The sequence below is a fragment of the Triturus cristatus genome, chromosome 8, assembly GCF_964204655.1.
Source record: "Triturus cristatus chromosome 8, aTriCri1.1, whole genome shotgun sequence".
NCBI lineage: Eukaryota > Metazoa > Chordata > Amphibia > Caudata > Salamandridae > Triturus > Triturus cristatus.
The window spans coordinates 1,540,972,463-1,541,000,376 of record NC_140591.1 but is presented as its reverse complement, the minus strand read 5'-3'; the positions used below and the strand labels follow the sequence as shown (position 1 = coordinate 1,541,000,376).

Sequence of the window (27,914 nt, the reverse complement as noted above, 5' to 3'; positions counted from 1 at the left end):
AATCAGATAGGCTGGGGTCCTGAATAGGGGGATCCCAGCCAGACTAGCCAAAAGAGTGGGTACAAAAAGTGGGGGTAACCATAAGAAGCAGATACTACTTTCCTACAGACACTCTAAAAGCCGTTGGGCTGGAGAAACGAAAAGAGTTTTAACGCAAGTTTCGGCGCTATGACCTTCGCTCTCTCCAGCAGAGGGTTCAAACCCCTCACTGGTCGACACAGCACCAGCATCAGCCCAAGTCTCACTACCATCAACGAAGGCCTGGTCGAGGAAGAGGAGCTGCAAGACCAGCATCTCCTGCAGCAAAACAATCTGAAAAACAAGCATTAAAAATGCAATAGGTCTCGCATTTACAAGAGTTTGAGCTAATAACATTGCAAATGGCAATGCCTTTTATTTTTGTTTTTAAAAGAGAAATAAAAGGCATTGTTATTTACAATGCCAATAGTTTAAACTTGTGTAAATGCGAGGCCCATTGCATTGCAAATGCTTGTCTAGTGCTGGAACTGTAATCCTGCCTTCCTGTCCCTGCCTAGAGGGCAGCTAAGGAATGAGTTTCCCGGAGATAAGACCTGATTTATTATGAGGTCTTTGAGCTTGACATGAAGGCCCATTGATGTTTACAATCCCCAGGAGTCGTTTTTAAAACATAAATAAAAGGCCTAGTCATTTACAATGCCAATAGTTTAAAGTCTCGTAAATGCCAGACCTATTGCATTGCAAATGCAAAACACATGATAAACTAGTAAGTAGTGCCATTTAAAAACAAATAAACGATAGAAGCTGTCTATGAGAGACACAAAAACAAAACCAACTTTTGACACAGAAAACAAACAATCTATAGCGAGAGGATGTGGTCTAAGGGTCAGAGCGGCCTTTGGAGCTGGGAACCAGGTTGGAGTCTCGGCATCCCCACAACATCCTGTGATTGTGGGCAAATCACTTAATCTCCCCGTGCCTACCAAAAACAAGACCTATTGGCTATGCCAACGCTTGTTGTTTAAGGTTTTCTCAACAGGGTGCTAACTGCACTGAGTTGGGTGATAGCAGCCTTAACAGAAATGCTTCTGTGATAAGCAGCCAATTAGAATGTGGCAGATTTGCAAATGGAGCCGGATATGCGAATCTGCAGTGGTAGATGGGAGAAAAAGCACCTTAGTCTAATGGGGAGATTTAGGTTTTGAACTGGATTCACAAATCTACAGAGGATCCATGAATTAACAGCCAGATATTGCTAAAATGCAGCCTCTTCATACCCAACCGACCACCCTTTTAAACGCTAATTTCTGTAACACTATTGAACGGATTTACATAAAACCAACCAAAGGCAGTTCCTTGAGTAAAGTTCCGCCTTCATGGCAAATTTGGTGTAATTAGTTTTCTGTATAGAGGAATAAAGAGCCCCATAGAATTAAAAAGGCTGTGGCACTTTTGGGAACCCTTTCCCCTATTTCTTGGCCCTGCTTGACAGATCTGCACTAAACTTACCTTGATAAACCCCAAATCAATGTACCTTTATTGGAATGTTTTGACCCTATTCGTCGATCAGCATCATGGTTATTATGAAAAAAATGGCTTTTCTATGGAAAGTCTATGCAGGTGTATATCTCACTGAGTTATCCTACTGGTTCCCTCAGGGTGTCAGCTACTCCCTCGCCTCTGGATCCATCTGACTCACCGGCTCTCTGCACCCTCAAGACCAGTAATCAGCTACTCCCCGTCCTCAGCCCACTACCCAAAGGCCGGGTTCCTGCCCTCAGCTCCCTGCATGCCTCTCCCTCCTGGGCCGGGCTGCTCAGAATTGCCCTGCTCTCCCTTCCACCTGCTCCTTAAATGCCCATCCTGCCATGCTTCTTATCTTTTTTTTTTTTTATTAGGCAACTTTAATACGTACAGAATACTGTAAAACAGATCAAAACAATATTTCATTTCAATAGAATCAATTGAAGGATAAATAAGAGAGAATCAATAATCTGTTTATAGTTATAAATACTATACTATTTTGGAACAAAAGAATATCACACAAAGTTGATTACGTTAAATTCTATTTAAACAAAACAAAACCTCTAGAACCTATCTTTCCAACAGATAATAGGCAACCAAATTTGAGTACCGCGTTGTTTTGCATTTTTGCCCTTGGCTGAATAAATTGCTATTTCTTGATTGGATATAGCCAAGAACCTGGTTATCCATACTTGGAAGTTAGGGGAGTCATTGTCTTTCCAGCGTGTAGCCAGAATTAATCTTTATACAGCCATACCCAAAAACAAGCATATCTCCTCTTCTTTACTATGGCCAAGAGTATTTTCATAGCCTAACAAGAAAAGAGTCGAGGACATATGTACTTTATGCCCAAATACCTCTTCCCAAAAGTCTGATACTTTTATTTTGAGAGTAGCCAATTTGCTGCATTCCGCGAACATATGTATTAAATGACCCGGGCCTATACCACATCTGGGGCATTTATCATCCATTCTTTTCGCCCATGCGTGCAATTTTGCCGGAGTGAAATATAAATTATATATAGTCTTATACAGTTGGGCCTTAAGGGTTGATGTTAGGAAAACTTTAGCAGCGAGAGAGAGGACCTTATCAATATCAACATTAGGATTGTTCAATTTAAATGCCCACAGTGATTCTGTTCTCTCCAAGTCGTCCTGTTGTTGTTCGAGCAACAATTCATAGAGTATACTTATGCTAGAATTTTTCTTCCCACCAATATAATCGAAAATAGGGATGTTCGAGATTGAAATCCTAGGAAGTTTCGCAGTCAGAATGGCGTTTATTTGTATATACTTAAAAAGGTCAGAGATCGGGATGTTAAATTTTTTTTGAAGATTGTGGAACCTTGAGCCGGGCGTAGTGCCCAAAAAGTCTCCTACTGATACCAGTCCGAGGCTCTCCCACCTCTTAGCAATATCGTCGTTAACTTGTTGAGAAAGAAGGAATGAGTGCCATAAAGGTGTATATTTATTGATTTTGGGAATACACAAATATTTAGAAGTTTTCCTCCAAACTCTCCATGCGCTATCAATAATTTTAAACTTAACCTTCTTGTAATAAGATGGCTCTATCTGTCTCAATAATAAACCTTTCGCTTTCCTCCCTATCGCTAGTTCGTATATTGAGGGGATCCTACACTCGGCTATATTATTACTTATTGAGATTATATTAAATAGTGGAAACATCCCTTGGAGGAAACTAGCCCAAAAATATAAAGTTATATTTGGGAGCCCCAAACCCCCTCTCTCCTGCGGTAAGGATAGGAATTTTGAAGATCTCCTAATTTTACCGTATCCCCAGATAAATTTAGAAATTTGTGAGTCTATGGCTGTGATAGTCTTATCCTCAACTATTAAGGGAATCGCACGCAAAAAGTAAAGTATCTTCGGGAAAATATTCATTTTAACAAAATTAACCCTGCCAATAATTGAGAGATTTAGACTATTAACCCTCAGAAGATCCTTTTTAATGATTTTGAGCATGGGGCCGTAATTAAGTTTATTAATATTCTCAATCTTCGGGGATATAGAAACGCCTAAATACATAGCGTTCATTGCTTTTCTGGGATCGTTAAATAAAATATTATTTGTACAAATAACGGGTTCCTGCCCTCAGCTCCCTGCATGCCTCTCCCTCCTGGGCCGGGCTGCTCAGAATCGCCCTGCTCTCCCTTCCACCTGCTCCTTAAATGCCCATCCTGCCCTGCTTCTTATCTAATGTAGGTTACCCAGCGGGATTGTTGGTTAGTCTGAAGCCCAGGCCCTCCCTACCCAACTATGCTGCATTGACGGAAAAAAAATGATGGGCCTCTCTGCTGAATGCGAGGATGGGCCCGAGCGTCACTGACCTCCGAGACATTACGCCACTGTCTCCCTCTGTGGTTCATGCACCACTTATTCATCGACTTTGTTTAAAGTGCCTTTCTCCAAGGGTGTACGTAGAGGCGATGAACAGACACGCATCGCTGGGAACAAACCCTTTAGCTTTGAATAGGACGCCGGATTAAGATAGAGATTGCAAATGTAACATCATGACTTTTTAAGAAGTCGATGAAAGCTCGAAAGAAGGACGGGATGGTCTTGTGGAAGAGTCTTCTAATGGGAGAGGACAAAACTGTTTTCCTCTTACGCCTCGTGAGTCCCACTTCTTCACCCCCTCCCAGCCCCGCCCCCTTACCTTTCCCAACCCCTTCCTCCTCCGTACAGGCGGCTCCGGTCTCCAGGGTGCCGGTTTATTGGGCTGTCTGGAGGAAGAACGGGGGGCGCCCACACTCTTTTCCATCCCGCGAGGAGGAGGAGCTTTTAGGCGCCCCTTTCCTCCCTCGAGTCCTGCTGCTGCAAGTTGTTCCCAGTGCTTCGGAACAGGACCGAGCAGGCAGCAATCACACTGAAGGAGTGATGTGGCCTTGAAGCCCTTGTCCAGACACTGGCACAGAACCGAGTGGGAAATCCGGAGCTTGAATAAAAACAAGTGCACGCCATGACGTATTTGCTCGGCTTTTTCAGCCGAGCCACTTGGACGGCCTTGCCTGCTAAAGGCTTTCTGAAGAAACCTTTTGCGACGAACGAACGCAAAGCAGGCGAGGCCGTCCAAGTGGGACGGTTCAGAAAGCCAAGCACATACGTCACCAACCCCTCTTTTCCAATGGCTGGCCACCGTTTACCATAAACGGTGACGCCAGCCAATGGAAAAGAGGGGCTGGGCTTAATGTTCCTTACAGAAAATACCTGTTAACACTAAATCTCGCCAGCGAGACTGCGCATGTCTGCGCAGTCTTACGCCAGTCGAGACCTAACAATGAGCTCTGGCTTCCACAATTCCCTTTAACCACTCCGGTAGGGAGGAAGTATTATGTTTCACCTGGACGAGTGGAAGAAAATAACAAAAGACAAAGTGGGTACTGAATAATGGGCAGAATGGATATTTGCTGAGATTCAAATCCCCACCTCCATCAGTGCCCCCTCCAGAAAGTTTCCTCCAAAAACACCACTTGCTGGAAGTGGAGGTGAGCAGTCTGTTCCAGAAAGACGCCATAGAAGCAGTCCCTTCTCCGCAGCGTAGGCAGGGAATCTATTCACGTTACTTTCTGGTACAGAAAATAGGCCCTACTGGAGTGTACAGACCAATACTTGACCTGAGATTTTTAAACAAATTCATCCACCAAGCAAAAATTTCGGATGTTAGCGCTGCACCAAATCTTTCCTCAACTAGACCAAGGGGACTGGATGTGCTCCATAGATCTACAGGATGCCTACTTTCATGTACCGATTTCCAGCAAACATCGGAAATTCCTGCGGTTTTAGGTAGCGCTCCAGCACTTCCAGTTCAAGGTTTTCCCGTTTGGGCTCAGATGAGCCCTCCGCACGTTTTCAAAATGCATGGCAGTAGTAAAAGCTTTTCTTTCCAAACAAAGGATATTCATTTATCCTTACCTAGACGACTGGCTTCTAAAAAGCTCGTCACTCACTCTGCTTCAGAGTCATCTCTCATACTGCCTTCAAGTCCTGAGCAATATGGGCACACAAGTCAACTATAAAAAGTCGATCTTCAACCCGACCCAAAAGATCCACTTCCTGGGTGCTTCTCTGGATACCTCAAGGGCAAGCGTGTCTCCTTCAGAGGAGAGGTTATCCTCAATCCGCGAAAAATGCCACAATCTTCTCCATTCTCAGCATGCCACGTGTGTCATCGCTGCTAGGCTCGATGGCATCATGCATCTTCATCGTACCAAACGCCAGATTACACATGCGTCCTCTGCAGCAATCTCTGAAGGACCAGTGGACACAGATATCCGGTCGCTGGGAGGAACGTGTGTCTCTCCCCAGTTGGCCAAGGATTCCATCAGATGGGGGAAGAAGCGATCACATCTGCTGAAGAGAGTTCCTTTTCACCAAGACCTGCCTACTCAGACAATCGTCACAGATGCTTCCCTCCAAGGTTGGGGTGCTCATTTGGGTTCTTTTCAGGTGCCAGGACTCTGGTCAGAGACAGAACAAGGGTATCACATCAACCTGTTAGAACTGAGAGCGGTATACCTAGCACTCAAATCACGTTCCCTGTTGGTTCAAACGGACAATACCACAACAGTGCATTATTTGAACCAAAAAGGGAGAACCCGGTCGAGACCTCTCTCTCTGGAGTCTCAGACCATCTGAAAATGGCTTCTTGCAAGAAATCTGACCATTGTGGCAATTCATCTCCTGGGAACTCGCAACGTTCAGGCAGACGCCCTAAGTCGGGACTTCGTCGAAGCTCACGACTGGGTACTAAACAACGACGTCGCGCAGGACATTTTCCACCAATGGGGAGTTCCAGATATCGACCTGTTTGCAGATGCAGCAGATGCAAAATGCCCCATATTCGCATCCGGGTTTCACCAACCAGGGTCATGAGGGAATGCGGTTTTGATAAAATTGTCTCAGACATTACCTATGCTTTTCATCCAATTTCATTGATACCCATGGTGATCAGCAAGTTCTACAGGACCAAGACCAGGATGATACTGATAGCACTAGAATGGCCTCGTCAGTGGTGGTACCCGGACCTTCTTCAATTATCAGAGGTTCCACACAGGAGGTTACCATGCCGACCAGACTTACTATACAAGAACGAGGGGAAGGTGTTCCACCCCAACCTCTCATCCCTACGATTGAAGGCATGGCTCCTGAAGTCCTTCAATACGGGCAGTTAGACTTGTCTTCTGACTGTATGAACATACTCAAAGAAGAGCCAGAAGACCTTCCACCAGAATATCGTACGCTTTCAAATGGAAACGATTTTACTTTGGTGCATGGACAATGGTCATGATCCCATTCGGGGTCAAGAGCAGGTGATTTTACTGTATTTGCTCTACCTGGCCAAATCTGGCCTTCAATTTTCCTCCATAAAGGTCCATCTAGCAGCTATTACAGCATACAGAAAGTCTCCTATGCAGGTTTCTTTTTTTCAAATTCCAGTGGTTACGGATTTTCTTGAGGGGTTATAAAAGGTCTACCCACCGATCAGAGCTCAGTCTCCACCATGGGAGCTTTACATAGTTCATGCTAGATTGATGGGTGCTCAATTTGAGCCTAGTCGCAGAGCCTCTCTGTAGCATTTATCATGGAACACCACTTTTTTATTGGCCATCACCTCTGCTTGCAGAGTAAGTGAGATTCAGGCTTTGTGCTGCAAAGAGGCTTATATTGTTTTTCATGCGAACAGAGTGGTTCTTAGAACCCATCCGAGTTTTCTACCTAAAGTGGTTTTGGATTTCCATACTAATGAGGCCATCACTCTGCCTACATTTTTTCCTAACCCTTTGAAGCCTCCAGAGAGGTCCCTTCATTTACTAGATCTAAGAGGATCCTGAAATTCCACGTAGACAAATCTAAGGCACTGAAAAAATCAGACCGCCTGTTGTAAATTATGGTTCCATAAATACTGGTTGTGCAACTTCCAAACGGACCACTCTAGGTGGATAGTTTCTTGTATATCTTTGTCTTACCAATTAGCCAAAAAGTCCCTCCTGGGCAAACCAAAGGCTCATTCTACCAGGGGAAAGGCCTCGACCACGGCTCTCCTTAGAAATGTACAGATTGCAGAGATTTGTAAGGCGGCCACATGGAGATCAGTACACACTTTCACTCGCCATGACTGTTTGGGCTCTGACACAAAGGCGGATGCTCAGAATGGGCAAGCCTGTTGAGGAATCTGTTTGGATGATTCATCCTTAAAGTGTTATATTTGCCGTACTTATACTGTTGCTGGTCCGAAGGAAAGTGGGTATGGGCTTGCTGTTCTATTTGGTGCTTATGACTATTGATGAGTATCCCTTAGAAGAGATGGATAAGCTACTTACCTGTAATCCTAGTTCTCTTCCAGGGGTATACTCCTCAGTCATAAGCAACCCTCCCCGGAGTAGTATTGACAGTATAGTAGTGTTTTGCACCTTATGTCCTGGTTCCTGTAGGTTAGTACACCGTAAAAAAGAACTGACCTAACTCTCACCTGTGGTGCATGATGGGAGCAAGGGGGCTCCTGGAGGTCTTAAAGGCACGGTGTCCAGGTTCTTAGACGTCTTAAAGGCAAGGTGGCAAGTTTTTAGTACTTTGATCTTTATTCATCTATGCAGCCTATGGGCTAATAGCCTGCTATTACTTGTTTTATTCTTTCCTGAAAATAAAGGGCTGTCTTGGAACATTATTGGAGTGTATGTTCTCTGTTACAGTATTTATAGGTAGGATTATTTTCCTTTAATGAGAAACCCTTGTAATTTTGGCATATTAGCCTATTTGAGGTATAATAGGCTGCATGTTTATATATGTATACATGTATGTTTTTGAGGTACTCCGTACTTTTTTGCCTAAACATATATATGTATTTTTGTATATGCTCTGGGACCCGCACGTGGGCGGGGATTATTCAGTGCTTATGACTTTGAGTATACCCCTGGAAGAGAACTAGGATTACAGGTAAGCAACTTATCCTTCTCTGGGTATCGACTGGTGGGGGTGCTCTCCAACTTCCCTGTGTCCGAAGGGTTCTAAATCCTGAAAATCCTAACCGTGAGTACCCCATGTTGTTCTATGGACACTGACCGGGGTATCACCTCTGCACTCAGACGCCTACGGACTCCTAGTTACTTATTGGTGGTTTAGTGCTTCCCCTGGCGTACAGATCCTTGGGTGGTAGTCTTGGCTAGGCATCCCTTTCGCATTTTACTTACCTAGTATATGGTTTACCACCCCACAATAGGAGGCCTGTGTGTTTTTATGTGTTTACTTATCTGTTTTACTGATAGTTATTTATTTTGTATGCATATCTCCGGGTAGGAGCTACACCAATGTAGTTTAGTGTTGTGAGTAATAAATACTACACTGGTGTGGTTCATTTTGGTGGGATTCTCACCGGCTGACTTGTGTGGTAAATGCACCCGCTTTACACCCTCCTGGATAAGCCTTAGCTGCTCTCCACAGCTACCCCATGGGAGCTTCGGTTATCAGGGACCTCTTATACTATCACTAAGGGCTACCTGGACTTGGTGCATGGTGTGTCACCAATAGGTTTACACCATAATCTCATCCAGCCTCCTACACCCTCCATGCCAAAGACTACTATGGCAATGTGCGCTTTTTGATAATAAAGGTTGATGATGGTCGCTAGTTGAGTTTCGAAAAAACTATGACTAAACAAAACAATCATCGACAAAGCAAAAGGCTGGCATTTAACACCTGACCTGCCAGTGCTTGTGTTTAATTATTTTTCCTGGTCGTGTGATATCTGCTCTCAAAAGCAGTGGCAGCTCCTCAAATAATGCAGAAGAGCATCTCCTCACTGAGCAATTCAAAACGGAAAAACAAAATGATAATAACGCAATGTTGGTATCATTTTATTTAACCATACTGGCTCAGTTGGTTGGGAGGCGGGAGGAGCAGGTCTGTTTAGAGCTGGGGGAGGTGTGGTAGGCACTCCCTAAGTGCACATTACATTTTGGCTAGCCCTCTCGGCTGGCCAAGCAGTCAGGGGCACTTTGCATGTTCTCCACCCAGACTGCTTTACAACCTGGGTGGAGAATATGCACCGCCTCCCAGCCCCTGTCTGATTGATGAACCACAGCGCTCAGACAAATCACAACACTGCTGTAACACAGCGATGTGATTGGTCAGAGGAGTCTGGGAGGCTGTTTGCTTCCTGGTTCCTGCTACCAGGGAGAAGAAAAGAGGATTGATGAGAAGCAGCGGCTGGCCGTACCCAGGACAGTGTTGTTTATTTTATTTCCTCCGCTCCCCTCGCACCCCTGTTTGGTAGCAGTTTCTACTGCTCATAAGATGATTGCCCTATTGTGGTTTGTACTTTTGTGATCTCCTTCCTGTGTTGCCCGAACTATTAACTCTGGCCCGCCTTAGTATCAGTATGCTTCTTCAGGACATTCATGTTTCAGTTAAGAGGCTTTTGCCCTGTTAGTGTTTGTCTAGGTTTTTGGTTCCTTGAGGTTTGTGCACAAATGCAGTTGAAGTAAAGCCTGTATATATCTCAATAATAAGGCAAAGATCTTATCCTTTTTCCAACATCTGTGATCATTCTGTGATATTCCTGCTCTCGCAGATGTGTGTGTGCTGTTCCTTGATTTTAGAATTTCATTGCAGATGCTATCAGTTTAGAATTATCACTTCACCGTTTGCAACATAGACCATTGGTTTTGTTTATTCATCCCAGCAAGCAAGTCTCCTGTGTCAGGCTTGCAAACCTTTGACGAGACTCGGAAGAGTCTTCTGACCTTACAAGGATGGTAGGGTACCTCACGGTTTACATTAAAGATGAAAGATGCAGCTTTGGTCCCTGTCAGGAATGAAGTGCAGAGTACATGGTGTGTGTGAGGTAATATCCAGCTTTGGGGCATGAAGAGGGTAGAGTGCATGTTATTTTCTTAAGTACTGATTGTATAGTCTAGAATACAAGAAAAGTATTCTCTTATCTCGCCACCATGCACTAAACACATTATATTAACTTTGGTGTACATTTTGCTGTCATCGCTGTAGGGAAATTCTTGCATTAATGATGAAAGAATGATCTGTAAGTTCCCAAGCAGATGTGCAGGAGATACTGAATTGCACATACTTCTTATAGCACTCTGACATGGGCAGCTAAACAGCAGAAGCATTCTATGAATTTAATATAACTAAAGTACATTTACTCAGTAAAAGGATATTTTTTTCAGTAAAAAGACATGTTCGAGGCATATGAGCTGCAGATTGTACACTTAGCATAGGTCGCCATCTGGTGTTGGGCCCGGATGTTTGCAGTTTGTTTTTCTTCTTGGACCGTCTTTGGAAGTCACGAGTTTGGTGACTCCTCCTTCGGTCCGTACTGCGCATGGGCTTCGGCTCCATCCTCAGATTGTTTTTTTCCGCCATCGGGCTCGGATGTGATACTTCGTACTCCGGCTTCGAACTTCTACGGTTCCAGCCTCGACGGAAAATCCTCGATTCTTCGAGTTCCTTCATCATCTTCATCTCTCGAAGCGGCACTTTTTCCATCCCGTACATCGACACCGGCCTTCGGGCCCTCCGCGACTCCGGTCCCGGCCGATGGAAAGGACTCCGTTTAAAAAGTGCCCAAAATGTGGGTCTAAATTTCCCCACACCGACCTCCATCAGGTGTGTAACCTTTGCCTCTCTCCGGAACACGAGGCTCGAGACTGCCCCGCCTGCAAGTCTTTTCGATCGAAGAAAACGATCCGAGATCGAAGGGCTCGACGCACCATGGCGCACTCATCCTCGACAGCTCCACCGGACATCTTCGGAGACGACGCCGAAGCTTCGGGGCAGACACACACCGAACTGGGAGAAGACATCGTCAGCGCTTCCGAGGCCGACGACTCCGACCTGGAGGACGTAACACCAGGACAGCGGGCCGTGAGTACAATGCCCCCTCCCAGCCCCGCACCGAAAACCAAAGAGACTCCGGTTACTCCCTCGCCTGCCGGCCTGGGCAAAACCAAAACCAAAGCCTCGATCACCCCACCTTCGGGCCCGGTGTCGAAGCACTCAAAGTCTCACGGCAGCTCGGGATCGAGCCAGCCGACGCCCGGTGCCGATAAACACCACTCGGCACCGAAGCCTGCAAAATCCAGCTCGACTCCGAAACCACCGGTGCCGAAGCCTGGACACTCGGCGCCGACCAAACACAAACAGAAATCGGTCGGCACCGACGCTCCGGCGCCGAAACAGCATTCGACGCCGAAACACACGGAGACCTCCAAAAAGCAGGGCGTACACAGAACATCGAAACCTCCGGTTCCGAAATCGCCGGTGCCGACAGACGACTCGGCGCCATTGGCTCTGTTTACACCAGACCCTTTACAAAAGACTTTGTCCAGAGATCCAAAGACTGGCCTTTTGACTGTGATTACTAAGAAGCGTCGCCTTGAGGCTCCGGCTCCTCCTCCTCCACCCAAAAAGAGGGACTCAGCTACTTCTCCCCTTAGAGTACCCTCCCCACTGCCACCCCCCCTCCCACCACCACCCCCTCCACCTTTACCTCACTACGATCCGGCCCCATCCCCAGACCCGGATGACGGGGACCCGGACAATGACCCAGGGGACGCCCCAATGGATCCCACTCCACCAGGGACCCCAGATCCATGGGAGGATTATAATAACCCTGATGTACCCAATGTACCTCAAGACGACCTATACCCATCAAGGCCGTCTCCTCCAGAGGACTCTTTAGGGTTTCACCATTTAGTGCAGAGAGCAGCACACTACCATGGGGTGGACATGCACACGGAACCAGTGGAAGAAGACTTCCTACTGGATACATTTGATTTACAAGATCGTTCCACTGCTATTTTACCCATGCTTAAGGGTGTCACCAAGCACGCTACAGAGGTATTCAAAGACCCTGTCAGAGCCAGAGTACTAAACCCTAGAATAGAGAAGAAGTACAAGGCGGCACCCACAGACCCTGCATACATCAAGGGCCCTGCTCCTCTAGATTCCCTAGTTGTCTCCACAGCTAGAAAGCGGGCTAACTCCCAATCCTCAGGAGATGCCCCACCACCAGACAAGGAATCTAAACTTCTGGACGCGTCTGGTAAACGCACCGCCTACCAGGCTGCAAACATGTGGCGCATTGCAAATACACAAGCACTGCTTGCGCGATATGATAGAGCACACTATGATGAATTAGAGGCTCTTATGCAGCACCTTCCAGAGAAATACAAACGCCAAGCTCATGACCTGATACAGGAGGGCAAACTAATCACAAACACCTCCATTAAGTGTGCCCTCGATGCAGCAGACACTGCTTCTAGAGCCATAAACACCAGTGTCCTGCTTCGCCGCCATGCCTGGCTCAGGATATCAGGGTTCAAGCCTGAGGTCCAGACATCAATACTTAATCACACCTTTGACCAGCAAACACTCTTTGGCCCAAAGGTAGACGAAGCGCTCGAAAAAATGAAGAAAGATACAGACACAGCGAAGTCTATGGGAGCGCTCCAGACCCAAGCCTCTAAGCGTTCCTTTCGACGCTCGTCCTTTCGTGGCACAGGTAGAGGCTCCTCCACCGATAATGCCTCTACCTCCTACAAATCCCCTCCTCAAAATACCTTTTCAAAGGGCAACCAAAGAGGTGGTTACAGAGGCAACAACAATAAGGGCAGGGGCAAAACCAACAATACCCGTTCTGCCACCCCACCCGCACAATGACTCCCCTTCGCTCCCCCCAGACCATTCCACTCCGGTCGGGGGCAGACTACAAGATTTTATCCACGTATGGGAGTCCATAACATCGGACAAATGGGTGACCCAAATCATTCGGTCAGGGTACTGCCTCGAGCTAACATCTACCCCACCCAATATCCCACCAAGGCACCGTCCAATGTCCCAAGAGCATTCCACACTGCTCAAACAAGAGGTACTCTCGCTCCTCCAGAAACACGCCATAGAGCAGGTACCCGGCAATCAACGAAATCTAGGGGTCTACTCCCTATATTTCTTAATCCCAAAGAAAGACGAGACCCTCAGACCCATTCTGGATCTCCGGCCTCTAAATGCCTACATACATTCAGACCACTTTCACATGGTCACCTTACAACAAGTCCTCCCACTCCTCTGCCAGGGAGACTTTCTCACAACACTGGATCTGAAAGACGCGTACTTTCACATTCCAATACACCCCTCTCACAGAAAATACCTCAGGCTCGTGGTGGACGGGCAACATTACCAATTCAAGGTTCTCCCCTTCGGGGTCACCACTGCACCACGGGTGTTTACCAAATGCCTAGCAGTAGTAGCAGCACACCTCAGACGTCAACATGTTCACGTCTTCCCTTACTTAGACGACTGGCTCATAAAAGCCGCGTCCTACCACCAATGCGTGCAACATACAAACAGCACCATCCAACTGCTTCATCAGCTAGGCTTCACGGTGAACTACCAAAAGTCCCACCTCATACCATCTCACACAAAGCAATATCTCGGGGCCACCATAGACACCTCAAAAGGTATTGCCTATCCAAACTCAGCCAGAATCACAAGCATTCTAGCCTTACGCAAAATATTCCTTCCTCAACACTCTCTACCAGCAAGAGTGTTTATGAAGCTCATAGGGATGATGGCGTCTTGCATCTTCATAGTGCCCCATGCAAGACTCCACATGCGTCCACTTCAGGAGTGCCTAGCACAACAGTGGAACCAGGCCCAGGGTCAGCTGACTGATCTGGTGTTGGTGGACGGCCGCACACATCACTCTCTGCAGTGGTGGAACACCACAAACCTTTCCAAGGGACGGCCGTTCCTGGACCCGGTTCCCCAAGTGACTCTAACAGCGGACGCATCGCTCTCCGGCTGGGGAGCGCACCTCTTACACCTCACAATGCAAGGTCTATGGACGCCACAGCAAAAAACGCTCCACATCAACCATCTGGAGCTTTTGGCGATCTTTCTAGCCCTAAAATCTTTCCAAAAGCAGATTTCAGGCAAAGCAGTCCTCATTCGCACAGACAATATGACTGCGATGTATTATATACAAAAACAGGGGGGGACACACTCTCCCCAGCTCTCCCGCTTAGCCCAGAGCATATGGAGATGGGCAATTCCCCAAAACATCTTTCTCCTGGCACAGCACGTTCCAGGCGTACAAAACACCATGGCAGATCTGCTCAGCAGACAAACACAACAACTACACGAATGGGAACTGCATCCACAAGTTCTTCACCCATTCTTCTAACAGTGGGGGCATCCTCAGATAGACCTCTTCGCCACCCACGAAAACAAAAAATGCCCAAGCTTCGCCGCCAGATACCCACACCCATTGTCCAAGGGCAATGCGATATGGATGAACTGGTCAGGCAGATTTGCATACGCCTTTCCACCTCTCCCACTAATTCCATTAGTGGTCAGGAAGCTACAACAGCACTCCCTCACACTCATTCTGGTAGCTCCGACGTGGGCCAGGCAGCCGTGGTACACCACGCTACTACAACTGTCAGTGGTACCACATCAAAAACTGCATCTATCCCCATGCCTCCTAACCCAGAACCATGGAGAAATCAGGCACCCGGACCCAGCTCAGCTCAACCTGGCGATCTGGCTCCTGAAATCCTAGAATTCGGATACCTTAACCTTCCCCCTGATTGCATGAACATCATCATGGAAGCCAGACGTCCTACCACTAGAGCATGCTATGCCGCAAAGTGGAAAAGATTTGTAATGTACTGCCGTAACAATACAATCAACCCTCTAGATGCATCCATACAACACATCATATGCTATCTGCTCCATCTTCACAGGTGTAACCTGGCGTATTCATCCATACGCCTACACCTAGCAGCGATCGCTGCCTATCTACAAAACAGACAGCATTTGTCACTCTTCAGAGTGCCCGCTATTAAAGCCTTCATGGAAGGCCTTAAACGAGTAATTCCTCCCAGGGCACCACCCTCCCCTGTATGGAATCTAAATTTGGTCCTTACACGACTAATGGGTCCGCCCTTCGAACCAATGCACAAATGTGAGCTACAATTTCTCACCTGGAAAACAGCTTTCCTTGTAGCTATCACTTCCCTTAGAAGGGTTGGTGAAATACAAGCGTTCACCATACAGGAACCTTACATACAAATGCATCACAGCAAGGTCATACTTCGAACTAATCCGAAGTTCCTGCCCAAAGTCATTACCCCCTTCCACCTCAATCAATCAGTGGAATTACCTGTCTTCTTTTCGCAACCCCAATCTGTTGCGGAAAGGGCCTTACACACACTAGATGTGAAAAGAGCGTTGCTATATTACATACAAAGAACGCAACCCTTCAGGAAGACCAAACAGTTGTTCGTTTCCTTTTCTCCACCACATAAAGGCAACCCCATCTCAAAATCAGGGATAGCTAGGTGGATTGTAAAATGCATACAAATTTGCTATCAGAAGGCAAAGAGAACATTATCTGTTCCCCCTAAAGCCCACTCTACAAGAAAGTTAGGGGCTTCTATGGCTTTTCTAGGGAATATACCCTTAGATGACATATGCAAGGCAGCCACATGGTCTACACCGCACACATTCACAAAACACTACTGTGTAGATGTGCATTCCCAGCAGCAAGCTAGGGTGGGCCAGGCTGTACTAAAAACACTCTTTCAAACAGCTGCAACGGATACCGGTGGTCGCCGCTAAGGTTGGGTACTGCTATATAATCTATGCTAAGTGTACAATCTGCAGCTCATATGCCTCGAACGGAATATGCTACTTACCAGTATGCATCTGTTCTTGGCATGTAGAGCTGCAGAGTTGTACACGCCCACCCGCCTCCCCGGCTACCTGTATCCGTTCCAGTCCATCTTATTTAGATGCAACACACATGGGTTTCTCACTGTTATTACTACGCTCCATCATTTCCCTGTTGGCGAAAAACAATCTGAGGATGGAGCCGAAGCCCATGCGCAGTACGGACCGAAGGAGGAGTCACCAAACTCGTGACTTCCAAAGACGGTCCAAGAAGAAAAACAAACTGCAAACATCCGGGCCCAACACCAGATGGCGACCTATGCTAAGTGTACAACTCTGCAGCTCTACATGCCAAGAACAGATGCATACTGGTAAGTAGCATATTCCTTCCCATCTCCAGCTAGAGGATATTTAGCTTAATGATAAAGAGGGACATAAACTAAAAATACGTAAAGTTAACATTTTACCACTTATTGGTTGTTTAAGCCTTTGAGGGCAAGTGACACATCCTAATTTTTGTGCTAGGCTTTTTTGGTATTTAAAAACCTCTTTCATGATTTTTTTTAACATCTCTACTGTTGTCAGAATTTAAGTATTCAGATCTTCACTTATTCTAACTTCTAGGTGTTCATTTATTGAGGCTGTTCTTTAAGTTACCCAATAGATGTCTACTTCTTTCAAAGGGATCAAATGCACCAGGAAACCAAACATTATTTTTTACTGAGTAAACTATAGTTTTGTTGGAGAGAATTACAGATGAAACATGTGAATGTACTCTTACAACGTTAAAGACATTGGAGCTGGCAATGTGTTTGGGTTGTTATATTTCATCAGGAAAGCTCCACACAGAGAGAGGTAACCAATTCTTTCTGTTTTGCATAATTTATAAATTACTTTTAGTTTTAAAGCGATGCATTCTCATTCTTTCTAACCTACTCATTCAGCATCTCCTGAGCAACATTGTGGCATAGTCGCTGCAAAAACACACTGTGTTGAAGCTTTTGCAGCAACATGTTTAACTGCTAATATGTTGTCACATGCTTCGTGGTTCCTCTTGCACATATAATTTGTGAAACAATGTGGGAAAACTCTACAAAATGATTGGATCAAAAATGCTGAAAAGCAAATTACACGATACGCTTCAGCAGCTGGTTAGGCTTGATGTGGCATTGCTCTCTATGCAAAATTATCAAAACAGTGGCTCTTTTACGTGTAACTACTCTGATTTCTTTACTGAGTCCTGGTGAAAACATCCATACAACAAATTCCCATTTTTTAGGAGCATTGATTGTTTTACTCAGAAGGAGAAGTGCCTCAGATGGGAAAAACACAGAATATCACTGGCTCGCGGCCAGCCACAGTCTTGATCATTTTGACCGTTTAAGGTCCCTGTTAGGGATATGGGGTATCCATTTGTGTGAAGCATTGCTGTTCGTGCAGCACTCACAAAGTGCGTCTTTGATCTCCCTCTCCAGGTGAGTGTGTGATAGCTCTGAAGTCTATGATTGGGAGCACAGCCCAGCAGTTTCTCACTTACCTCTCGCACCGGGGTGAAGAGACCGGAAACATCCGTGGCTCCATGAAAGTGCGGGTACCTTCGGAGCGTGTGGGCACGAGGGAGAGACTTTACGGTAAGAACTTCTTTCTGTGCTATGCCCCCTCTCCAGTACAGTTGGAACCTTCCTGCGTCCTGGACCAGGGTGTTTGCTCCTTGATCACGTTGAATCTTCACAATTTGTGTTCTCATTAGAATGAGACACAGTCAGTTCTGAATGGCTTGAAGCAGCAGCATTACAGTATTTAAAGGGCTGCACAGTAGAGAAGCACTGACGGAGCTAATAGGGTATCTTTGTGTTGCTAATGGATAACCTGTTTCTCTTGAGCACAGACATGTGACTTGTTTGTATTGATTATGAATACTATAAAGTTTGCTTTTCAATGCTTTTTGTATTTAACACAAGAGTAAGGACAGGATGAATCATGCTAACAGTTGCAGTAGCAGACATTTGCTAATTCTCTATCATTAATGGTCACAGTATTTATAGTGTGAAGCCAGAACTGCAGGCAAATTAGGGTTAGATGTTCCAGCAGGAAGAGAAAGTCATAATGGTTGTGATAATGAAAGTTTACACAGCCTACATCATAAACCGAATTGTCTCTGGGTGTTTGAGATATAGTTGTGTCCCATCAAGCTGGGTAATTTTGTGAGAACTTTGTAGCATTCTAGTTTATGCAGTGAAATGCCAAAGTCCAGACAGTACCAATGTACGATGTTATACCCCACACTATTGTTAAATGGAAGAACTAGGATAGCATCGAAGAAATGTCGCTGGAGGAGCCATCCTGCCTTTGATTGCCATAAAACAGGATAGAAGCACTAGCGATGTCTATCAGCCTGAGAAGATGGATAGGTCCTTAGATGAATCTCTCACACTGCAGGCTAAGCTAGTCTCCCATCAGTCACAGAATACAGTTTTCAAGACCAGTGAATACCCACCTCACAGGACAGACCTAAAAAGTATGTTCCTACTTCACAAGAAAAGCATGAGTACACCCATTCCAGTATTAGAACCTGTTTAGGTGAGTGGGTTTCCCAGTGTAAGAAACTTAAAAAGAATGATCATAGAGAAGATGAATCGATAGCAGGTACATCGTTTTGTCAAGTCCTGATAATTGCAGGCATCTCATTTTGCTACCAAAAGTTGGGCCTCAAAATGTTTATGATTTCCAGGAAGAGTTGAATCTATCTGTGAAAAGTGGATTATGGGTGGCGGCTACGGACCGAATCAAGTAATTATGTCTGTATAGCTGTGCAAGTCTACTGTCTTTTACTGTTTTACTTGTTTTCCAAAAGAGAACATTACTTTATATAACCAAGGGTTGTTTACAGCTCACTTCACTATTAAACCTACCCACTCACTGATGAATGATCAAGAATCAGTAGCAACGGTGATTAGGGTAAAATGCACAATAAAAATGTGAGAGAAGATCTAGTGAAACTAATGAAGTAAAGTGAGTACTGCGTTAACCATAAAAGCAGTGGACGCTCAGGCTGTTCTAGAAAGAATGTGAGTATGCAGGAGTATGGATCCTTAAAAAGAGACAGTCACTGGTGAAAGACCATATCCACCTACGGCATCCAATACCAGGTGACTTTCCAGAGCACCAGGAACTCTTCTACCTGCATTGGCAGTGGAATCATGTTTCTTTGGCGTTTATCTAAACTTTGACACAAGTGCCTTTTCTCACACCCTAGGGAGAACCCTTTTTATTGCATGGTAGTGTTTGTACTGCATTTCATAGCTCTAGCAGAGATACTAAGGCACTTTCTGGACGGTCCATTAAATGGCTTTTCAGTTTGTTGTGACTTGTTGGAAGGGTGTGTTCTACTATGTGGCCATTTTTGCAATGTTGTTATGCCCGAGGTGGCGTCTCAATATGCTTTCTCATGTCTCCATTCTCTCCCAGAATGGATCAGCATAGACAAGGATGAAAGTGGAGGAACAAAAGGAAAGCCACCAACTGTTTCAAGAGAATATACAAGGTAAGATCCTTTTTGATCAGTACTTGGAGAAAGAGAATAGGTAGGAGTTCCCTGTGGGATCCAGGTTATATGTTCATGTACTTAGTTAAGTATTTCATGCTTAGAGGTGAGAAATAGTTGTGTAGTGTTCAACATAAGTGTTATTTTAAATAATTTTTTACGTGTACATCTTTGACAGTCAAGCACAAGTGGTGGTGATCCTTTTTGTAACACAATATAGCCTGTGCATTAAATAAAGGTATGCATCTTACATCTCTTTCCTAATCAAATGTCTGTTTCTTTCGACTCAGAAGCACTTTTGTATGTACTCTTCCTGTGTTGGAGTTCAGCACTTTCTTCCTGTAAAGGACATATGTGCTGTTTTTTTTTTTTTTTTAATTCTTTTTATTTGCATTTTCAGCAACAAAACAAATACAATTCTCTGCAGTGTGTATAGGATATGTTATTGACAATACAGCTCCCCACCAACACAACATTATCAATAGGATTGCCAGGTGCCAACCCGTCAGTGCTCGGCAATTCTCACATGGTCCCCCCACCTCCGCCCCTCCCCATCCCGAACACCTCCAACATCATATTCATTGACCTCAGCACCCCATGATCTACCTGGTTCCCGTCCCCGCCCGGCCACCATCAGTGAATAGCACTGTTTTACAGTGCTTGAAGCGTTGTTTGAGCCAACCAGTGTGTGAATGGTACATATGTGCTGTTTTATTGCTTTCTAATATATGTTTTTAGTCTGGGTTTCAACTACTCTGCACTTCAGAACTCCAGGGACTGGTTTATCGGTGGGCAGCAATGGGAAATCTACCAACATCTGCTCACCTCTGTGATCTCAAGGTCTAATTTTCAGTGTGGAGGAGGCAGTGACTCTTCTAGGCAACAACCAAGTAGGTAGTTGTTAGGCTTGGTTCTACTCCCTAATTTAGATTTACCAATATGCTCCATTACCAACGGTGGCATGTCTTTGTAAGATTCCTGTGTTGTGTTATGTTATGTGTTTTTGTAAAGAGCACCATCACCCGCAAGAGTATCTTGGTGCTAAGTAGGTGAGTGTGCCTAGCCTACCTATGATAGGTTGGTTAATTGAAATACCAGGTCTTCAGCTTCTTACAGAATTCAAGAAGAGAGGAGGAGGCTCTGATGTGGAGGGAGAGGTCTTTCTACGTGTGAGGAGCGATGTAAGAGAATGCCCGTCCTCCTGATCTGGTTTTATATATGCGTGGGATGTTGCAGAGTAGGAGTTCTGCAGAGTATAGGTGTGTGGATGGTTGGTGGAAGAAGATGCAAATGTTCAGGTACGGGAGGGCTGAGTTGTGGAGTGCCTTGAATATGTGTGTGTGGGGAGTTTGTATTGAGCATGTTTATGTTTTGAAAGCCAGTGTATTTTCCTGAGGTGTGGTGTAATTTGAGTTCTGTGTGGAAGGTTGACGATGAGTTTGACTGCAGTGCTTTCAATGGTCAGTAGTCTTCTGGTGTGTTGCTTGGTGATCGAGGCATAGAGGGTATTCCAATAGTGAAACTTGCTAGTGACCAGGGTGCAAGTTTGTTTTTCTTGTAGTGCTTGCGGGGGGCATTTTGTAAGAGCTTCCTCAGCGTCTTCAGGGTGTGGAGGCAGGATGCAGTGACAGTGTTAACTTGAGCACTCATGTGCAGTTTGCTGTTGATGATTATTCTGAGGTTCCTGGTGTGGGTCAGAGTTCGGCCAGCCACCAGTTGGAGTCCCATGGTGAGGTGTTCACAACTACTGTCTTGTCTGTGTTGAGCTTGAAACAGTTGGCTTTCATACAGTTAGTGACTTTGGTCATGCAGATGCGGAACTTGTTTCTTGTGTTGGGGATTTTTTTTGAGAGGGAGATTATGAGTTGAGAGTCTTCTGCGTAGGAGAGGTTGTTGATACCATGTGCATGGATGACATTGGCCAGAGGCATCTTGTAGGTGTTGAAGAGGGTGGGGCTAAGTAATTAACCTTGAGGGACTATGCAGATGAGTTTGCAGTCTTCCAAGGAGTATGGTGCCAGGCTGACAGCCTGTGTTCTGTCCGTTAAGAAGGAACAGATCCATCAAACAGCAGGTCCTTGGATGCCAATCTCATGCAGGCTATTGATAAGGATCGGGTTTGAGACCATGTGAGGCTACGGTGTCTTAGTCTGTTAAGGATAATGCGAATGTTGTTTGTGATAGCAAGGAGTGCTGTTTCTGTACTATGGTTGTGCCGGAATCAAGACTGTGTGGCATTAAGGAAACCACCATTGGACCTGCCAGACTACCTTTTGCCATATTTCTGCCCTGCCGGCCCATCGGCAGTTCATGATGGGAGTGGAGCATTTTCAGTTTGCTGCTCTCGCCTTTGGTTTTACCAACACCCATCGGGCTTTCATGAAACTGATGGTGGTGGTGGTGGCAGCACACTTTCGGAGGTCAGGGGTGCCAGTCTTCCTGTACCTCGACTATGGTCTGGCAGTTTTAAACCACTTCCAGAATACTGCAAACCTCCTGTCATCTCTGGCGTTTACAATCAACATGCCGAAGTCATAACTGATTATTTTTCAGACTCTCCCATTCATCTGAGTCATTCTGGACACGTTTCCGTTTCCTGCCTTTGCCCCAGGAAAGTGTGTCCAGGGCATTCAGGCAATGATTCTGATTTTTCAGCCTCAGTTCTGGATTTCAATTAGGTGTTGTCAGAGGCTGCTGGAACTGAAGGACTCCTGCATCCTGCTGGTCGAGCATGCCAGGGTGGCATATGCTGGCTCCTCAGTGGTATTTGAAGTCTCTCTGGGCCCAAAATCAAGGGTCCTTTCCTGCCACATTCAAATTTCGCAGGGGACTGCAAAAAGATTTGCAGTGGTGGCTACTGGACCTCGAGTGGGTCAGCAGCAGATCCCTCTCTCTTTCCCCATCCTGAGCTTCCAGTGGTGATAGATGCGTCACTTCTGGGCTGGCCACTTTGAAGAGGTGGAGATCAGAGGTCTCTGGCAGAGTCCAGGCTCCACATCAACCTTCTGGAGCTGAGGGCCATCCGCTTGGCACTGAAAGCCTTCCTGCCATACATCAAGGAGTGGCTGGTACAGGTGTTCACAGACCACGCCACCACTATGTGGTCCCGCTACAAACAGAACGGAGGGGTCTTGGACCCTGTGGCAACAGACCTTGCACCTCTGGAAATGGCTAAACCGCCAACGGATTTTCCTGGTGGTGAACCTCCTGGCGGGCTCAAGGAATGCCAGGTCAGAAGAAATCAGCCGTCGGCGCCTCACAGATCATGCGTGGCATTTACACCAGAAGGTGGAGTAAGATATTGTCCACAACTGAGGCGAACCTTGGCTCGATATGTTTGCCACCACAGAGAACTTGCAATGTCAGTACTTCTGTGCATTAGAGTTTCTAAGGCGACTCTCGCTCTGAGGCTTGTCCTGCCTTGAGTGGAACTCGGGGCTTTTATGCCGATACCACACCTGCCCCGAGTTCTCAAGAAAAATCATCTTAGTGGCTCTGAATTGGGCTTGGGGAATATGGTATCTGGAACTCATGAACTTGAGTTTATGTCCTCCGATCAGGCTGCCCTTCCGGGAGGATCTGCTGTTGCAACAGCAAGGTCGTGTTTTCTATCCTGGCCTGCACAATCTACACCTCCATGCATGGAGGTTGAGTGGCGCCAGCTGAATGCCTTTGTTCTCCTTCCGGAGGTAGTGGATGTCATCTTGGCGGTCAGGCATCCCTCGACAAACACTGTATATGCTAGTCTCTGGGACAAGTTTGTGGTCTGGTGTGGCACACTCCAGATTAACCCCCTCCTGGCCCGATTGTCCGATGTCCTGTTACTTGTTCTCTCTCATCTGGTTGATTAGGGTATGAGCCCTGGTCAAGCAGCAACCACAATCCTAGTCAGGGTAAGAGGCAAGCAAACCCTAAGTTAACCTCTGCTCACTCTCTGGAAGCTTGGCACAGAGCAGTCAGGCTTAATTTTGAGGCAATGTGTAAAGTATTTGTGCAACACTTCAAACACTGAAAACACACACAAAAAGATCCCACACCAAGTTAGCAAAATATGATAAATAAAACGAGACCATTACGACAACAATCCAATCACTAGAACCGGAGTTATGAATTTATAAAAAAATAATGGTAAAATAGTACCTAGACCGAGACAGCGCCAACCATGGCTATCTGATAACGCTAGACTGGGTCAAGGTCAAAAGTTCAGGACAAACTTAATGGAGCATGGGTCGGTTACAGTCCTAAAGTTTTACCTTCTCAGGTTTTGTGCCAAGAATCCCTGCAGGGAAGAAGTTTGTCAGGAGCAAGGAGAACGTCATTAGCGATGGTCAGTGGGGTGAGACGAGCAGGCCAGGCATCACATCCTGCTGGGCTGGAGCTTCACAGTGTCAATCCACGCTGGCAGACACTGCTAGCTGTGCGAAGAGATGAACTTGTGGCCGCTCGTGCTGATTTCTGGTCAAGCAGCGCAGTTCCGCTGCGAACAGGCACATTCATAGTCGTGAAGAGCCCGAAAGCTTGACTTCAAGAGCCCAGGACCTGAAATGCAGCTCTTGAGGGTCAGGAACTAATTGAAAACTGGTCCTGGAGATGTGGGGAGTCAGTTATCTCCCTGAGGCTCAGATCAGGAGGCCAGCAGACTAGCCGTTTGAGTCACTCTTGGGTCATGGGTGATTGTTCCCAACTCCAGTTCTTCCTCCCAGGGCAAGAAGGCAGCAGGTCAGCATAGCAAGGCAGCATCTCCACAAAGTAGCAGCCCTTTCTGCAACACAGCAGTTTTTTCTGGCAGAGTATCCACAGGTCCAGAAATGTCCTGAAGTGGTGGTATCTGAGGTCCAGTCTTTATACTCCGTGGTGCCTTTGAAGTAGAAGAGACTTTAAAGACGTGCCTTTGAAAGTGCACAGATGTCCACCCTGGTTCCAGATTTGCTACTGGGTGGTTGCAGCCCTTTGTGCGTGTATAGAACACAGCCTATTCAGGTGCTAGTGAGGCTGTGCCCAGCTCCTCCTTTCCATCTTGCCAGAAATGGCCCATAAAGACACACCTAACGGCCCATTGTGTGGCTTTCTAGAAGGAATACACAATGCCCAACTGCCAACTACATTCAGTCATGTGATCAGAGACGGGCTACAGGCACCAAATGGCTAGAGCAAGAAAATGCCAACTTTCTAAAAGTGGCATTTTCAGAAGTATAATTTAAAATCTAACTTCACCATAAATAAGGATTTTAAATTAGGATTCCAGAGACTCCAAACTTGTATCGGATATATTTTCCCATTTGGAAATTACACTTAGAAAATTCACTAAGGTAATCCCAATGTTATTCTATGGTAAAGATAGGCCTTGCAGTAGTGAAAAATGACTTTGAGTTTTTTACTACCAGGACATGTAAAAATTAAAAGTGCATGTCATGCCTTTTAAATACATTGCACCCTGCCTTCTGAATTGTACAGGGCCTACCATAAGGGTAACATATGTATAACAAGCATTTGCAATGCAATCGGTCATATATTTGTCAAAGTTAGAGCTATTGGCATTGTAAATGATGTCTTTTACTTATGTTTTTTTGTTTGCAGTGGAGTAACATAACCGGTAAAGCAGTTGACTTTGGAATTGGTGAACTAAGTTTGAGTTTTAAGATTGATTAACTGTATTGTATGTGCGGCAGGTGAAGCAGTTTAGCTCTTGGTCTGTTGAGCCTTATGTCTGCTTAGCTAAACAGTTTAACTATTCTCCCGGGACATAAAGTATGTACTCCTTTCTTATTAATCTAAAGTGTTTTTTACGCCATTTGAATAGAAATAGATGTAGGAGAGTAAGGTCTGCTTCCTATGGTCACCCCCACTTTTTGCTTTTGCTCTACTGGTTTTCGACTTAGATGTGGCTGTGGGCCTGCTAATCAGACCCACAGCCCAGCTGTTCTCTCTCTAAATTCATACTATGTACTTTAGGTACATAACCCAATTCGTAAGGATCACCTTATGGGTCCCTGTACAGTGTACCTTAGGTACCCAGGGCATAGCTGTACCCTAGGCCTACCAGGGGCTGCAGCATGTATTATGCCACCCCTGGATGGCCTCCCATCATGACACAACTGGCTTATCACTCAGCTGGGGCAAGGTCGTGTAATCACCCCTTGCTTAGGTATAGTATTCCTATACCTACCTTATATATAGACACATGGGTAACCTGTAAGCCACTCCTATGGCAGGCCTTAACAATCCTAGAGGCAGAGTGCTTGGTAACATGTGAGATGGTGCTCTAGCATGAGCTGATCCTGTGTGCAGCTTTCGGAACTATGTCCTTATAGCTGTTCTATGATATCGCCTACCATATACTCTTAAAGTGCGTTATAATCCTCGCGGTTATGGTAACTATGGTTTGGCTTTAACAAAACATGTCGTGTAAGGTGTCTACCACTTTGGAATACTACCCCCACCCCATTTCTGGTGATGAGGATAGTATTCCCCCTTCTAGAGGGAGAAGACATGTTGAAATCCTACTTAGCCGGTTAAAGTTAACCAGAGCCCCAGCATCACAAAATGGATGCTGCTGCCACGGACACAAGTCTGACCTCCTGCTGCTGGGAGTCCTTCCAGCGAGGGAGGCTTGGACAATAGGTTTCCTGCCTTGGGAGGTGCTAGCACCACCCCAGACAGGACTTAGTGTATTGGGGCAGGGAGGGATGAAAGAAACGAGACACTGCCTGGGGCACACAAGGTGTCCCATGCATAGCCCGGTTCAAACCGGTGCAGGGGCACTCCAGCCCCAGCCCTGGCGCGAAACTGGACAAAGGGAAGGGGGTGTAACCACCCCCCTTCCCTGGTCCCACCAATAGGAGGGACCTAGCAGGTAAACCAGCCCCCCAGATTAGTATAAGAGTGGGAGCTGAGTCCCTAAGATTTTGGATTATCCTGAACTGAAACTAGACACGAAACTCTGGACCTTCGACATTCGACGACAAGAAGACTGAAGAATCTCCCTTGTGGCCAAGGAGTGGCCACCCTGTGCAAACAGGCACCAACAAGCGACCTGCCGTTTGCTTTGCCCAAGTTCTACGAGGAACCGACTGCAGAGCCCGACCAGTGCCTTGACTTCCAGACTTCTCCGACCATGATCCACATCCACAGCAGAGCTGAGATCCGTGGAGGCGACGAGAGACGTGGGACCGGCTACCTGGGAAAATTCGCAAGTAGCTGTAAGCGTAGCTTCTGAGGCATCCTCGAAGTTGTGCTCTGGGGATTGAGAAGCCCCAACCCCGAGCACCATCTGCACCGAAGATCAGCCCTCCACACTCCACGAGTTCTGTGTGGGGCCCTTCTGCATTTTCCTGCTCGACGCGTCTGTCCGGTTGCTGGCCCGTTGGCTAGTAGCCTCAGTGACGACGAACCCTTAACTTTCCACCGCTGGTTTGGCTCCTCCAGGCTGGCCCTTGCTTCCCTGTGAAAGAGAAGCACCACAGACCTTCCTGGTCTGCACCTGAAGCGAATTTCCATTTCCGCGTGGGTTGCCTTTGCCAAGGCTTGTTGACTCCAATCGGGACGTCGACTCCGCCATCAGCAAGATCCTTCGTGGGACAGCTCGTACCCTGGTTCTGGTCGTCCTCGACGCCTCCTGGTCCACGCAGCTGCAGAGACCAGCTTCAAGACATCACCTGTGTTCTGCACAACATCGCCTGGTTCCTTCCTGGTTCCACACGGTCACTGGCTAGTGACCCAGACTTTGTCGCCTCTGCTTGCAGGTGTTCTTTCTTTAAGATCCATCCTTGGGTCCACCAGACATCTTCCTCCTGGCCGCCTGCCAGCATCTGTTCTTCAGGCATCCATAGGATCCAGCGACTACACCCGACACATCTTCACACCCATGCACCCGTCTTCTGTGGGTGAGGTAAAGCGAGTACTCCGGTGCTCCAGTGGATATCGACTATCCAAGTGTCTAAGTCTTTAGTTGCTTCCTCCTAGTTACTTCGGAAGTGTCCTTATTCTTCCTATTTCTGACTATTACATTCCCATTGACTTTAATGTAACCCGCGTGTGTGTTTCCACACTGCACACGCTTCCCGTGGGCCTCCCACTTCCTAACTATTGGTAGGGTAGTGTAGCCCCAGCGATTCCCTAGGCCTACTCCCTGTTCGTGACGTGGTACTTATACCACTTTCTTA

At 46.3% G+C, this 27,914-nt stretch overlaps 1 protein-coding gene across 3 annotated transcripts in view; it reads left to right on the top strand.

The window, feature by feature from the left end:
* The window catches only part of INPPL1 (inositol polyphosphate phosphatase like 1), a 1,340,026-nt gene that overhangs the window by 1,086,904 nt on the left and 225,208 nt on the right, over nucleotides 1-27,914 (top strand). For all 3 annotated transcript variants that reach the window (XM_085623407.1, XM_085623409.1, XM_085623408.1), the window contains 2 exons: nucleotides 17,684-17,839; nucleotides 19,677-19,752. In XM_085623407.1, coding sequence (XP_085479533.1) covers nucleotides 17,684-17,839; nucleotides 19,677-19,752 — 232 coding nt within the window. The remainder of the gene's footprint in view (nucleotides 1-17,683; nucleotides 17,840-19,676; nucleotides 19,753-27,914) is intronic.